The sequence below is a fragment of the Barbus barbus genome (assembly GCF_936440315.1).
Source record: "Barbus barbus genome assembly, chromosome: 15".
Classification (NCBI taxonomy): domain Eukaryota; kingdom Metazoa; phylum Chordata; class Actinopteri; order Cypriniformes; family Cyprinidae; genus Barbus; species Barbus barbus.
The window spans coordinates 10859734-10876665 of NC_136743.1; the positions used below are offsets into that span (position 1 = coordinate 10859734).

General features: G+C 36.3%; 2 protein-coding genes across 2 annotated transcripts in view; both read left to right on the forward strand.

Moving 5' to 3' along the window:
- The first annotated feature begins 328 nt into the window (after positions 1–328).
- Positions 329–12268, forward strand: LOC306881869 (GTP-binding protein Di-Ras1-like). Its single transcript, XM_079436205.1, has 2 exons — positions 329–461; positions 8674–12268. The coding sequence occupies exon 2, from the start codon at positions 8709–8711 to the stop codon at positions 9303–9305; it is 597 nt and encodes a 198-aa protein (XP_079292331.1). The 5' UTR covers positions 329–461; positions 8674–8708; the 3' UTR covers positions 9306–12268.
- Positions 12269–16306: 4038 nt separating this feature from the next.
- LOC306881875 (guanine nucleotide-binding protein G(I)/G(S)/G(O) subunit gamma-7-like) overlaps positions 16307–16932 on the forward strand; it is a 31047-nt gene continuing 30421 nt past the window's right edge. The window contains exon 1 of the mRNA XM_079436212.1: positions 16307–16410. The gene's annotated coding sequence lies outside the window, so the exon portion shown is untranslated. The remainder of the gene's footprint in view (positions 16411–16932) is intronic.

A 16932-nucleotide genomic window follows, 5' to 3' on the forward strand; every position in this document is an offset into this window, starting at 1 on the left:
TAATGACTGAGCATATGTTTAAAGGTAAATCTCAGTATTAAGGTTTTAAGATGCAAGTTGTCTGCCAGTGCGTAGGCCAGTATAAGGGATCAAGCACAAAGCCTCTCAAAAACACTTTCTATCATCTCAGGATGAACTGCAGTTTACAGTGGTCTTTATCTAGTTCAAATATCTCTCATGATCTCTTAGTTATTATATCAGACCTTCATGCACCCTGTCCCTCAGCTGTGGCCTCTTATCACAGGAGCTTTGCTTTGTGGAGTGGATGCATGCTGGGAGTTTTAAATCCTTTGAATTGGGTCACTGGAAGCACATCCAGCAGGCAGACGAGGTAAAGCGCAATGATTAGCCTCTAAGCCCAGTCCACAGAGGAGCAATCTGTTTGACGGACTGATCGACAAGAGCAAGAGAGATATCTTGCAATGCTGGCAGGGACACAGTAAAACTGCAGAACACTTATGGTAAGGTAAAACGCAACAGAGCAATTAGCCAGTCAGCTGAAGCTGTCATGTATAGTCATTTGTTCTGAGTTCATGAGGTTGGAGAGTCACATTATGGTGTCAGGTATATTGTTGACATGTATTTTACTTTATTGATAGTTGCTTGTTGTTACTTTTAAACTATTTTAATGATTACTTTCTTTCTGTCTTGTGCAGAGCTGTTTTATGCATATTAAAATACTTTATTATTATTATGGTAGGAATGTATTTAAAGGCATTGTTCACCCAAAAATGGAAAATTCTGTGATTATTTACTCGCCCATGTCGTTGCTGTATGACTTTCTTTCTTCTGTGTAATACAAAAAAAAAGATAGTTTAAAGTTTTTTTTTTTTGTCCATACAATGAATGTCGGTTCCAGTGTTATTTTAAACTTTATTGACTTGACTGTTCAATTATATAAACAAAACAGTTGACAGACGACAGAATTTAATTTTTTTAGGTGCACTATTCCTTTGAAATCTAGCATGTCAAGTGTTTATTAAATATGCTCTATATGGTTAATTATGCTGTCAGTACATAAATTATGATTTTTTGACATATTTGGAAACGTATTGTATTAAATTAATTGTATTAAACTAATGTACACTCTAAAATTAAATTCCCTTAATTAAAAATAGAATCTGATTAGGCCCAACTGACTACTGTGAAGGCAAATTGTTAGATTTAGTCTGGCCAGTATTTATTTAGAACTCTGTTTTAGATCTAGACATAATTTTCTCATGCCCCTGCACAGCTGAATGAATGAGTCTGGGCTAATCCAGCAACATTTGGCGCAGAGAGATGGCAGATGGTATATGGGGTATTTATAGGCTGTAGCCCTGCTCCCCTTATCCAAATTTTTGCTATACTGTAAACACTGTAATTTTTGTTATACTGTAAACACAAGCACACATCTGTGGCATAAAGACCCAGCAGTGATTTCTTGACAATAATAATTTTGTAGTGCTGGGCATTTTGCATTTTAAGGAAAGAGTTAAAAAATAGATCTCTTAAAATTTGAAATTTTAACACAAAGGAAGATATTTTGAAAGAAAGAGACAGTAATACAGGTTTGTATGGAAGCCTGTTTTCACCACGGAATAAAAGAATAAAAAAGGTAATTGTGCCTTTATATATCTGTTTTTTTTTCAAAAATCAGTTTCAACATTTTGCAATGCTGTTTTTTTTTCACAGAACACAGAATAAAAAACAAAAAAGGTAATTGCAGCTTTTTATTTCACAATTCTGACTTTTTTTCCTCGAGGTTATATCTAACAGTTCAGACTTTTCAGAATTGCACGATCACAATAACCTTTTAATTTTTTTTTTAACTAAAACAAACAAACAAAAAAACTGAACAGTAATATGTGAATTCAGAATTCATAGATGAAAAGTCAAGGACAAGAGGATGAATAAATGATGACAGAATTTTAATTTCTGGGTGAACTATCCCTTTATATTCTTTATATTCTTTTTTTTTTTTAAATCTCTGCTAAATTGAATTTCTTCATTATTGCAGTGCATCTGGATATTATATCTGAACAGTAAACAAAATATATATACATCCTCATTGATCTGTTTCCCCCTTGTTGTTTGACTTGGTTATTGTTTAGAAATATCCATTTTGATCACAGTTACAAAACCCCCATCTGCTTAGCTTTTATGTGCACCACAAGAAATACAGGTACATCTCTGTACCTGTGGTTCTTTGAAATCACAATAATGGGGAAGACTGCTGACTTGGCAATGGTCCAGAAGACAATCATTGACACCCTCCACAAAGAGGGTGAGTGACAGAGGGTCATTACTGAAAGGTGTGGCTGTTTACAGAGTGCTGTATCAAAGCATATTAAATGCAAAGTTGACTGGAAGGAAGAAATTGGGTAGGAAAAGGTGCACAAGCAACAGGGATGACCGCAAGCTTGAGAATACTGTCAAGCAAAGCTGATTCAAACACTTGGGAGAGTTTCACAAGGAGTGGATTGAAGCTGGAGTCAGTGCATCAAGCATCACCACGCTCAGACGTCTTCAGGAAAAGGGCTACCAAGCCACTTCTGAACCAGAAACAACGTCAGACGCATCTTACCTGGTCTATGGAGAAAAAGAACTGGACTGTTGCTCAGTGGTCCAAAGTCCTCTTTTCAGATAAATTTAAATTTAAATTTAATTTGGAAATCAATGTCTGGAGTCTGGAGGAAGACTGGAAAGGCACAGAGCCCAAGCTGCTTGAAGCCAAGTTTGAAGTTTCCACAGTCAGTGATGAGTTGGGGTGCCGTGACGTCTGCTGGTGTTGGTCCATTGTGTTTTATCAAGTCCAAAGTCAATGCCTACCAGGAGATTTTGGAACACTTTCTGCTTCCATCTGCTGACAAGCTTTATGGAGATGCTGATTTCCTTTTCCAGCAGGACTTTAGCACCTGCCCACACTGCCAAAAACTCTTCCAAGTGGTTTGCTGACCATGATATTACTGTGCTTGATTGGCCAGCCAACATGCCTGACCTGAATCCCATATGGAATCTATGGGATATTTTCAAGAGAAAGATAAGAAACGATCCAACAATCCAGACGAGCTGAAGGCTCAATAGTGCCTCAGCAGTGCCTCAGGCTGATCGCTTCCATGCCACACCTCACTGATGCTGGAGTTTGTGCTAAAGGAGCCCTGACAAAGTATTGAGTGCATAAATGAACATACTTTAAACAACTTGAACTTTTCTGCTTTGCAAATCCTTTTTTTGATTGATCTTAGGAAATATTCTAATATTTTGAGATACTGGATTTTGACTTTCATGAGCTGTAACCTCTAATCATCCAAATTAAAACAAAAAAACTTTTGAAATGTCTTTACATGTAATGAATCTAAAATATATATGAAAGTTTCACTTTTTGTGAAAAAGAAAATGCAGTTTTTCACGATATTCAATTTTTGTTGTACCTGTAGATAATGACATAATACTAAGTCATGCACTTAATGGCACCAAGGCTATTTTTCCATTTCCGTACCCCTCCCTCATCCTATTCATCCCACTCTCCCTTTCTGTTTCAGTCTGCACATGCAGTAACCAGCACTTATAGCCAAGTTTGATTTCCCAGAACACTGACATTGGTCTCAGACTCAGTGTGCACACAGCCCATGAACACTAATGTGCGCAGGCAGATGCCTCTCTATCTCCTGTCAGTGTCTTTAGTATGCAGTAAAGCGAGGCATATCTGATTCCCACAGAATAAGAGTAATTTCTGAAACGAAAATCCTTTTTTCTTCAATAGAATATTGGTATCCATGGGGATATGACAATAGAACTGCCATTTATGGCAGAGTGAAAGCCTGGTTTGACTGATAAAGAGAAAGCAGCTCTTTAGACAGTATATTATGCTGCAAAGCTTCTCATTCAGATTAGAGCAGACTCAGGCTAATGGACTCGGCCTGATGGGCGTCCTGTGGAATCCAATGAAGTGATTCACTTTAAAGGGCTGTTCACACGCTTCAAAAACAACTAGATGCATCTATCTGTCGTTCTATTGCTGTCTGTCTGTCTGAAACAAAATTTTTACTCTGAAATTGCTAAGAAATTTCACGAAGAATCTGCAAGTAGAACAATTAATTAAAAGTGAAAATTGTCAAGTATAAAAACTGAAATCTATCTATCTACAGTATGAAATGCTTTTACAGTTTTCTCATTCATTTTGACTCGCTTTCTGAAACACTTAACATTCTCTAAGTAAGTGCAATTGTCATTTGTTTTATGGTACGTCACAATTCACCCAAATTATTTAATTATTACTTTAAAATCTAGGTATTGTCTCACTCTGATATTTTTAGATACAGAATTTAACTATGGGAAGCGGTTTAGAGGAAAAATCAGTGGTTGGTTGGAAAGATTATAATTCCAATTAAAAACAGTTTAAATTCTATACTTCTTTAAATTTTTCTTCTTTACAAACTGCAATTCTGAATCCTGCTTGCTACTTCAGTTACAATTGAATTCAAATTCACCAATTCACACTGATTCACAACGTTTTCTTCTATTATGTGACATTCAGAAGTGAAAGTATGTGATTTTAAATCTGATAATAATAATTTGTAAAAAAAAAAATAGAATAACATCAATTAAGACGGTGTAGTCACTTCATCTACCAACAAGGCAGTAAACTTGACCGCTTGCAAATGTCAGTTTATTAAAATAGCTCCTAAATAACATAGCTATTAGTAAACATTATTCAGCGAGGCCTATGTGATATCAGCAGAAAAGGAAAGTTGTTCAAAACAACAGCAAATTATTACATATTGATTCAAGACTACGAAGAACTTTTCATTTGTTTGGAATAACATGCACCAATGATTCGCTCACAATAAGTCCAGAAAGCAAATACGGTCATTTGTCTATATATTGTTGTTTCCGACTTCTGTATGCATGGCCCTGGAGTGTGTGGTTTGCAAACAGAACTGCCAGCATACTGAGCCCGCACTTCCATTTACTGTGATTGTTTAAGAGTATGTGGCACAGCGCCCGTGTGTTATTCAGCAAACATTACCTTTCGAATCCTAATGTCTGAGTGATATATTCCACATTCACTTCGGTAAAAGCAAGGTCATTCCCAAATCTGGCAGCATCAGCACATTGCTGTGAGAGAGTTTGGGGGAACCTTGAATGAGGGACATGCATTATAATCTCTCCTCGTGCCAAACTTAATCTATAATAGAGTTTGGCTGGAGTAGCGAGACGCTGTAACAGCATTAATAAGCTCAGCGGCTCTCCGGCCCTTCCGCGAGGGACTTATAGAATAGATAACAAAGCACTTCAAGGGAGATTGACATCAATCACAGCGCAGAAACAAGTGTGACACCTTAAGAGGGGCGAGAGGGGGGCACCAGCCTGTCAGAGACCTGAAATCCGCAGACACTAGCATTGATCAAAGGCTCAGTGTCCTCTGCTCATTGATTTTACAGCGCGCAGAGTGTGAGAGAGAGGGGGAGAGGCACCAGGGCTTCTCTCAGATGAGAGCTTGACTGCTGTTGGGATTGCTGCACCCTGCCAAGCATGTCGCTGCACTTTAAGCCCTGAGTCAAGTAGCCTGGTGTCATAATGCTGGATGAAAATATGAAGCAAGCCAGCTTTGATAGATGTTGTTGGTTTCACATAGTTTTTTTTTTTTTTTTTTTCTTCTTCAGAACCTTGATGTCATTTTTCTGACACAAAACTTTTTTGATAAAAAAACTCATCACTTGTAACAGGCGGTCCAACTTTCAAAACACTGTATTTTGCATTAATATCTTTTATGAAACCTCGCACTTGCAGAATGTTCAAATAACTCATGAATTACCATATGAACATTCTTTAAGATCACCCATACACTAGATATAGATTCACTGTGTAGTTGTTTGTACAATCATTAAAACCGTAGTACAAATTATGCAATTCATGTTTCATTATGGTACTACACTCAGACAATGAAGGTTCCAAAAGGCTTTGTGCAATGGAAAGATTCCATAGATAGTTCCATAGTTAAAGGAATAGTTCGCCCAAAAATGAAAATTTGCTGAAAATGTATATACACTTTAGGCCATCCAAGATGTAAATGAGTTTGTTTCTTAATATACATCACTTGCTCACCATTGGATCCTCTGCAGTGAATTGGTGCCGTCAGAATGAGAGTTCAAACAGCTGATAAAAGCATCACAATAATCCACAAGTGATACACATGATTCCAGTCCAACGATTAACATCTTGTGAAGTAAAAAGTTGTGTGTTTGTAGTAAAATATGAGTCCTCTATCCATAATATTGCTTTCTGCAATGACAAAGTCATTTTGTCTGAATCAGGAGAGAAATATGCACACATTGCTTTCACTAAACATGTACTGTTTAGTGAAAGCAATCCAGAATAGTTTTAAATAAATATGTTGGGGGATTTTGAAGTGAGAGGATGACAGGGGATGGACTTTTTCACTGGGGGAAGCATTATTGTGGATTATATACTTGTTTTTTGACCAGAAGCGATCTTTTAAAGTTGTCTTAATTATGGATTTGTTTCTTACAAACACTCAGCTTTCAACTTCACAAAATGTAAATTGATGGAACGGAGTCATGTGGATTACTTGGGGATTATTGTTTTTATCAGCTGTTTGGACTCTCATTTTGATGGCACCCATTCACTGCAGAGGATCCTTAGGTGAGCAAGTGATGTAATGCTAAATTTTGCCAAATTTTTTATTTTTTGGGTGAAATATTAGATGCCTATTAAAGAGCCTTTATTTTTATGTGTGCACATACATCGCTTTAAAAAGACTATAGAGAATAGCACAGACACAGTAAGTCATTGAACAAATTCCAAAATTAACAGTACTACTTATGAAATAAACAATCAGCTTTGAATCAACTAATCAGCTCAAGGTTTCAGAGACAAATAATGTCTGTCATGTCTGCCATCATATGAATAGTATATGTGATGCGAGTTCAGCAGAATTGTCGATTGAACTGTGGTACTTTCATTGGAGGTGTCTTTCAGTATCCCTCGTCTGCTGGTGTGAAATTGAGGTATTGATTACTGAGGTTGAAATCAGTGTAAAGCCTGGAAATTGTGTTCTTGCTTGCTTCTGCATAATCTATACACAATTCGATGTGTGTTCTATGTTTGTGGTTCTCTGACACTGATGGATATGGTCTGTGTCTTAGCTAAATTATTCACGAGGACAGTAAATTGCACATATAAAAGCTTATTTAAAAAAATCCAAAACCTCTTTTACTCTCAGACTGATGCATACTGCTTCAGTCTGAATGCTAGTGTGCTCAGGAGCAGAAAACAGTTTAGAATGATTGTTTCGGCTCTTAGGCAATAAATAATACACTGCTATAAACTGCAGCGAAAGCAAGAGAGTGTCTGAGGGCAAAGCACGGATACATTATGATGAGTTGCATTGTAATTTCATAATAGCATGATGGATGACAAGGCTCATGTCTCTTTCTTCAGAAAAGCCACTTGAGTCCTGTCTAGAGGCAAAACATCTCTAAATGTGTTTGTGGATCATACCTGTAATTTGGAATTAAATAAATATCCAGTAAATAAATTATGATCATGTTAAATGTTTAAAGCATAATGGATTTAAATAGGATGTGTGATGAAGTGTTTCCGGGCACTAGCGATTTTTCTGTATACACTGAACACACTGTGACATGACACAATCACAGCAACAAATTATAAACCAGGATAAATACAATTGTTTTTGTTTTTTTTGAGGAGTGAGGTTTCATAGTGGGCATGGCTAATAGAACCAAGCATTCAACAGCATGTTTGGTGATTGATGAATTTTTTTTTGCTTGTCATTCCTGTCCTGTGTGTCATGCTTAACAATGTACTTTAGCATTTTACAATGTGATTTTAGGGATCAGAAGTGGATTCTAGAGGATATGCGGGAAGTATTTTTGGAAAAACATTTATGATTTAAAAAAAATTTTTTTTATGAACATATTCACTTAAAATATTAATAAATATGATTATTATTATTTTTTTTAAAAACACATTTACCTTGGTCATAAATTCTGAGATTAATTACAGTTGCAGTATTTTATTCTGTTGAGAGCCTTGGTGATTTAAAAATAAGAAATAATAAAACAAATATTTGTGTAGTTTTGAGGAAAAATTCAAAACCTTGTCTCCTTTACTAGCTAAAGGGGAAAACTGTTGTGAATATTTTAAATACATATTTTAAATAGCTATTTATTTGAAATAAATAAGCAATATAAAAAAATAGTTTTACTGAGGATTTTTGAAAACAAATAAAGAATATCTTGAATAAAAATGTTTAAAAATAATATTACATTTTTTTAGTTTGACAATATAATACAGTACAATTGTTTTGTCAAATAGGTTAAATTTATATTATATATTTTGTATTAATATGAATCAAATTAATTCATCTTAAAATAAATGGGTGCATTAAAATATATAGTCTTTAGGAAGAGGGTCCATATACACTGTAAACAATTATTTTGGAGTGACGATTGGATTGGAACTTCAGAATTTCAAGTTCTATTCAATTAATTTGCTATTAATTTAACTGTTTGTAAAAACTGATTCTACTCCAAAATTATTTGAGGGGTATTTTTGATGGTACTTGTAATCAAAATGTTTGAAAGCCCCTGCTATAGGCTACAGTACAATACACAGTCATCTATATGTTTCTTTTCCCTCTATTAGGTCTAGAAAGCGAGTGGAGCAGCTGAAGGCCCAAGATGCCTGAGCAGAGCAACGATTACCGTGTGGTGGTGTTTGGAGCAGGGGGTGTGGGGAAGAGCTCCCTGGTGCTCCGTTTTGTGAAAGGCACTTTCCGGGACACCTACATCCCGACGGTGGAGGACACGTACCGGCAGGTAATCAGCTGTGACAAGAGCGTCTGCACTCTGCAGATCACAGACACAACCGGCAGCCACCAGTTTCCTGCCATGCAGCGTCTGTCCATCTCCAAGGGTCATGCATTCATCCTGGTCTACTCCATCACTAGTAAGCAATCCCTGGAAGAATTAAAGCCCATATATCAGCAGATTCTTGCTATCAAAGGCAATGTAGAGAACATCCCCATCATGCTTGTGGGAAACAAGAGTGATGAGACTCAACGGGAAGTGAAGACTGAAGATGGAGAGGCCCAGTCCAAGATCTGGAAGTGTGCTTTCATGGAGACCTCGGCTAAGACTAACCACAATGTCACTGAGCTTTTCCAGGAGCTTCTCAACTTGGAGAAGAAGAGGAACATGAGTTTGAACATCGATGGCAAGCATTCTGGGAAGCAAAGCAGGGCTGACAAGCTGAAGGGGAAATGCAACATCATGTAGAGTGCTTGTTAGAGCCAGAACCAGGACATGGTGAGATAAAGCGGAGAGATAGAGTGATAAAATAACAAAGGAAAGTAACTGAGGAGGGAAAAATTAATGGAGATGGTGTTATTTGACATTTCATGCTTATTTCCGATAACAAGGATTTTACTCTGACATCTCAAATTTCATCTTTCACCATCAGTCTTTGGCCTTAACAAGTACTGGCCTGTTCATATTGCCTTGTCTGTTTCTATTACAGAGCATCGCCACCATCTCTCACATTTGAGAAAAATTCACACAGCAATCGCTTGCTAAACAGCCCTTTTTGAGTTCATGATGCAGATCTTTTTATTAAATGGTTGCTCCTGCATAGCTAAAGCAGAGTCAGGATTTATATCAGCCATGATATCCAAACATAAGACTTTGCACAATGACAACTAAACTTTTGTTTTGTATATTTATTCAAATGTTGAGCAAGTAGCGTCAGTATGAGATTATATAACAATATAGTCAAACCACCCTTTAATACTTTATTACAGATTGTGTAGAATCCACTTTTATTTGTTGTCCTCATATCTTAAAAAATACCAAACAATATTTAGGACAATGATTTTGTTAAACATTAGCAAAATACCAGAGAAACATATAATGCATTGTAAAATTATTACCTGTGACATCAAGGCAGATCAAAAATCTGAAAGCATATAGACACTTCATATTTCATGCAGATGCACACATGCTTATGCAAAGCAGCAAGCACTCATCATCATCATCATCTGTGGTATTCAGCTGCTCAAAATTAAGACACTTCTGGCCTCCCTAGTAATTAAGAGTGAGCCAGAATCTCCATCTTCTTTTTTTTATGTTTCTCAATATGAACTGCTCATGTTTTATAATTGTATAACTGAGACAATAACAAATGTATTCAATCAGGAAATGTGCAGGAGGTGCATTTTGGCAGCAAAACTAAATGGACTAAACCCTATTTATAGAGACTAATGTGAACATCGAAGAGTATATGTGGCCACCTGAAGTTATAAGAGTTTTAGGATAAAAAAACTAACTTTTAATGTCCAAATATTTCAGATGTTTTCCAGAATTAGCCATTTTTATTTACATGGCAGTATCAGACATTACAGGAGTTTTTGGGTTGAAACAATTCAGTTTTTGTGTTCTCAGTGGCCCTTATAGAAACGCCACCAACCTGTTTCAGTTTCGGTAAGAGAATGCAATCACACTGCAAATCAGCCCTTGACAAAAGAAATCTCTTGCTTCAAAGGGCCTTGATTGTATTGCATTATATTTTTATTTAACCAGCTGATTGCCTTTGTACACTGATGTGAGAAAGAGCTCCTTTAATATGTTTTTAGGTTGTGCATTAAAGATCTGACAACATTATCTATCCACGTTGTGCTAGTTTGCTAGTTTCTGAACAGAGTACACCAGAAATGAGTAGAAAAAGAAAGCTATACACAGCAACATTTCAGAAAACTAGAATACAAATAAGACCGAATTTATATGGTTTATTTTGTTAGACTTGTAAATTAAGCAATTTTTGTCACATATTATAATCCTGTGGTAAAAAACGACTTATTAAAAAGAAGAACATTAAACACTAAAAATAAATGATAACATTTCACACGAGTAAAACCATACATTTTATTTTGGTGCAGGTAGAAAATTAGCATTATAAATAAGTATAAGAGTATTAAATCCCATCCCTTGTATACAGTAACTATAATATATACTACTGATATACTGTGACAAGCATTGCAATAGAACAAAAAACAATATCATCAGTCATATGTCGTTTCTGGTTTGCTGTCAGTTAATATTATGACTCAGCCTGTTGCCTCTGATTGATGTATATGATTGATATTTCAATATTAGTTCCCTGGATGCCCCACCAACACATTCATCCTTAAAATGGTGCTATAATTTACCACCTCCCTACTGGTGACAGCCGTTCTGCTCTGCATAGTTTATGCAGTCATATTATGATAAAAATCCCCTCTTTTATCACTCTGCAGAGTTTTGCTGATTTATGGCTTTGCAATTTGCTAAATTCAGAACAACGCCTCATCCATCTATCGTGACTTATTTGAATCCGTTATACCTGAATCTATGTGTCCAATCTCTATAAAGCCCACTCAGCTGGCATATGAGTCACATTGATGATACCATCAGAGCCACTGCAAGCTGCACGAGAGGAAAACTGCAGAGCTTCTTGCATTTGACATGCATGGGAAGTCTGTGCTCTCTGTAGTGTGTCAGCTTCCTGCGAACCTTTCGGGTGACTTGCCTCCACATTGCCAATGCCCACCAGTTCTGTGTAGAAAATCATTTTTTGAACCCATATCATGCACATTTTATTGTAAATATTTGTAAATTGTATGTAAAGAGTATGACACTATAAAGAAATCATCACTGACTCTTGTCGGATGAACCTACAGACATGGACACAATTCCTTTGAAAGCTCTTCATGTGTTTGGTTGGAATCCCAGGGGACTTTTGTGTACATCTGGATTATATTCATTGCATTTTTCAGTTGGTATCTTAAATCTGGTTTACACAGTGAGCACTTTAAATGCCTAAGGGTAATGGAATGTACTGTGAAACGTATGTAAATGATGACCTCCATTTCATAATTCAAACTACGCATGGTCCCACTTGATGTTTAGCCAGCATGAGGGCAAGCAACAAAACTGTGAAGTGACTTTTCAACTCTGCATTTTATTATTTTCTTTTTTGTACAATATTTTACAAAAGATTTTGTTCTTTTTTTATATTTTTTTTATTATAGCAATTAGCTACTACTGTGTATGAAATATCCTTTAGCAATAGTCTTCCTAAGACATGGTATGCTGTGCTCACGCATCCCTGAATTGAAATATGTACTAATATATATGTATAGATATATATACCTGCAAATATTCTCTAATAAATCTGCAAATTGATTTTCATAATAAAAAATGAACGCAAAAAACTCTTGTCTGTTTTCCCCCTCAAAACATCTGAATGTAGCCCCATGTGCTAAACCTGGTTTCCATGGCAACATAAGGAGGAACACTACACTTTCGGCTGACCCAGGTGTGAATACTCCAATACACAAATGATGGAATTTACAAAGCAGTAATGCATAAAAGCACATTCAGTAAAGCATCAACTGTGCTGCATGCAGGGTTTTATTGGACAAAGCAGACTGAATAGTCAGTGTAAAGCTATCTGATAGAGAACTACATTTCTAGTAAGTGCTGCAGAAGAGCTTGAAAATCATGCTATTAAGGCAAAGGATAGAGACAGGTTTTCTTTTGTTCAACTGACAATTTTATATATTCCAAATGTCCATTGCTTACAATGATATATACGGGAAATAGGCTACATAATGATTATATGAGAAATACAATGCATAATAAATAATAACACACACAGACATATATAATTATTAAAATGTTTAATTATATTTTATATATATATATATATATATATATATATATATATATATATATATATATATACATTATATTTATATTAATTCAAATTATGATTATATGAGAAATACAATGCATATAATAAATAATAATAATAACACACTCACAATGGTTAAAATATTTCAATTATATTTTATATTATTTTATATATATATTTGAATTATATTTATTATTTATTTATATTTATTATATATGTATAATATTAATTATATTTATATTAATTCCAAATGTCCAGTGCTTACGAAGATATATAAAAGAAATACAAAATAATGAGAAATACAATAAAATAAATAAATTATATGCATTCAATGCATTTAATAAACATATCATATTTTATATACATATATAGATAGATAGATAGATAGATAGATAGATAGATAGATAGATAGATAGATAGATAGATAGATAGATAGATAGATAGATAGATAGATAGATAGATAGATAGATAGATATACTTTACTAACAATCAAATAGAGAATGTGAAAGGAAAAAACTTAAGAAACATACATTTACAGTCTTGTACTGTTTGGGTACAAACCCTTTCAACCCAGACATGTATACTCTGAATTGCCAATTTCTATCCTGTTCTAAAGATTTGAATTATCTAATGCTTTTGAATCTCATTTAGGCAAGGAGGGAGCTGAAACATGGCAGGTTGGATCATGAGCTTCACTATAATGTTTTGAGAATCAAACCAGCAGCACAGAGCAAAACATGGCTGCTGGGGAACCTGCATGAATCAACTCTCCCGTGACTGTAATCCACTGCTTCATTCTCTTTTCTCTCTCTCTCTCTTTCTCTCTTTGCCCCCCGCCTCCCAACAACTGCACCACCTCATTCCTTTCTCAGCAGTATTGCAGTTTCCATGCAGACTGTTAGATGGACCGCTGCTGTCTGAGAGAGTGGAGAGCAGAGAGAACTGTGACTTCAAAGCATGAGAAAATGATACAGAAAATACACTGCCATCAGCGAAATTTCATGTTCCAGAAGACATAACGCTAATGCATTAAAAGTATTTTCCATCCCCATTTACTATAAATGCATCACACTGTAAAAATACGGCAACTGTTCTGTGCCAAGTCAAATGTTAGCACAAATCATTTGGGACCTTTGCGAATCCAAAGGCACAATGAGAATCCTGGGGCTCCTAAGGGAGGCTGTGAAGTGAGGCAGAAAGAAGAGACAAATTGTCCGCATAGTCCTTGAATAAAACAGTAGTGTCTCAAAGCAAGAAAATAAAGGTAAACATCTTTAACATTTACAAGCACAAAACTCATGGGTCAGTTTTTATGTATTTCATAATTAAAAAGGCCAAAATTCTTTCAAGTTTTAAATTTCAGATGGCTTAGAAAACAGGTACAAACTCAAACCTACTTTCTGCTCATCTGTTTGGACAGTGAATGGAAATCAAACTCCCACTGGATACTCTTTCAATATACTGTGCTTAAAAAGGTATTATGTTAGATTAACAGTCCACTAGACTGTTAGCTTCCTCACTAAATAATAATTATGTCTTTTTAACTGCCCCCTGTTAAAAAGTCTACTCTTAAACTGTCCTGCATTTTCAAAGCTTTGAAAGGCCTATTTCAGATGAGAACCGGAGGGCTTTATGATTAAAGCTGGCTCCCTCTGATCTGGTGCCAATTGCCAAATTTGCCTGGAGTTGCAGATCCACCTACAGCATCTAACACATACCTAGGGCCTACTCAAAGAAGCAGAACACATCCCACTGAAGCCTGCAGTTGTGTATGCAACAATTATGCAAACGAAATAGCACAGTGGAACTAAATGTATTTATTTAGTTTAATGTTATTATAAACGTACAACTTTCTTCTGTGAAAAAAAGAAGATATTTAGAATTTCTTTTTTTTGAGAAATCTTGAAACGGAAGTCAGTGGTAACCAGAACTGTGTGGTTACTATAACATTCTTCAAATATATATATATTTTTATATTCTACAGAAGAAAGTCATCCAGGTTTGGAAGGACGTGAGGGTGAGTAAAAGATGACAGAATTTCCATTTTTGGGTAAACTCTTTAAGTATTTACAATGCCACCAAGTGGTATATAAATCAGTGTTTTTATCTATATATTACATTTTATTTTTTAAATATCTATTTTTATGTTGTTACTAGCACTTAATTTATCATTTCTAGTAGCTACGTAATTCAATAGTATAATCTTAGATAATCTTTACCAAATACAATGATAGTTTACTAATTACTAGGCCTACTTATTCCAACTACAACTGGGATAGATACAATATCCAATAAAAAAATTTGTAAAGCTAGAATAGATAACCTTAAGATAACTAGAAATAAATTATATCTACAGAACAGCTACAAGCAGAACTGGAAATACCTCTTCTTCATAATGACTAGTCACTAAGGAACTAGTACTAGTGTCTAATGAATAAATACTGTCTTAGCTAACAGCTAGCTTAAAGAGGGGCTAACTGAATAGATGCTACAGTGCTGGAATAAAATTTAGTTGTCTCCTAGTAATTGCTATGCTACTACTAGTAGTAGGCTTATATCAGGGCTGTCCAAACTCGGTCCCGGAGGGCCGGTGTCCTGCAGAGTTTAGCTCCAACTTGCCTCAACACACCTGCATGGAAGCTTCTAGTGTGCCTAGTAAGAGTTTGATTAGCTGCTTCAGGTGTGTTTAATTAGGGTTGGAGCTAAACTCTGCAGGACACCGGCCCTCCAGGACCGAGTTTGGACAGCCCTGGCCTATCTAATCAATTGTCAGGTATACTAGTGAAACTGAAAAAGGATTGGATTACTTACTATCCGATAATAAAAAATACTAGTAAAAACAGATATCAGTTAGTTCAAAGGAATAAATGTGAACAATAGCACTTGGAATAAAAAGAAAGTAAAGAAAAAGGTAAAAAAAAGAGATATATAACTAGCCAAAATAAATAAAATAGGCCTATCAAATGAAAGATTAAAACAACGTTTAAATTGGAAAAAACTGGAACTGGAAATAATCTTTAAATTCTGCTGTCAGTCAGCAAGCAGAACATACAACATTGTTTTCTGCTTTGAAATGCAAAATAATCATTTCGTTAGCAAAATAAGAAGAATATTTAGTTTTTCTGTTGTCGCCCCTCTTCAGTAGCACTGTTTGCAGATGTGTGGACGGTGTGAACAGACACTGCGCCCTCTTGGGTCAGCAGGCGTTACTGCATACTGCGGTGCAAGACGGGCTCGGCTTCGGTGCGCCCAAATGTGTTTCTTATGAAGACTGGGTCGATGAACCGCTGCGTAAAGTGTGCTTCTTATAACGCTCGACAGCTCATAACCCCCCAAATCCCATTGAGCGGCGAAACGGCTCGCCGACAGACGCAACCAAACCCGTTGGCACCCGATGAGGGTGGAGGGGGCAGAGCTGGCGAAACTGATTGGTTTTCGATTTTAATGAAGAGCCGCCTTATTTGACTCAGAACCGACTCAGCTTTTTCCCAGGAGAGAAAAGCAAGTTTGTGTGCGAGAACGCTGTCACCAGTGGTGGGGGGACTGACTGGGTGGACACTGGTGCACGGAGGGGGTGGTGTTTGTTTGGTAGGGGGGGTAACGATCTGCGCGAACCTGGCCCTTTAAATTACCTCCACAATCACTGTAGACGAGGTGAGTATACAACAAGCTCTTATTGTCTTCCTTCCTTCTTGTTTGTAACCGAGCATCCGTTTGCTTTGCCGAAACGCCTGTGTTTTTCAGCGCGTTTTGTGTTAGGCGCTCCACTCCACCGGTGTCACGAATCCGAAACCGCTTGAATTTTCCGAGCCTTGTCCGGTGGGGTGGGGAGTGGGCTTCTTATCAGTAACATTTAGTACTTTGTACATTTTATATGTCTGCTTTGAAAAAGAAAAAAAAAACAACCACAAAAAAACGCGAGGCCAAGACTGGCATTTGGGTGTTTGCGTGAATCAAGCTTGGGCTGAAACTAAATCTTAACAGACGAGAAGCAGCAGCAGCTTTCCTGCGCCTCCCGTCAACACCTATATATTATATTATTCTGTGGCTGATATTTAAAGCGCCGGGTCATTGTGGGTTTGGACATTCTATACATCGTTTGATGGAGTCTTCAGAGCTATAGGCAGGGAGGCGTACAGAGCGCAAAATACCCGCATTATCTTTCCATCAGTGAGA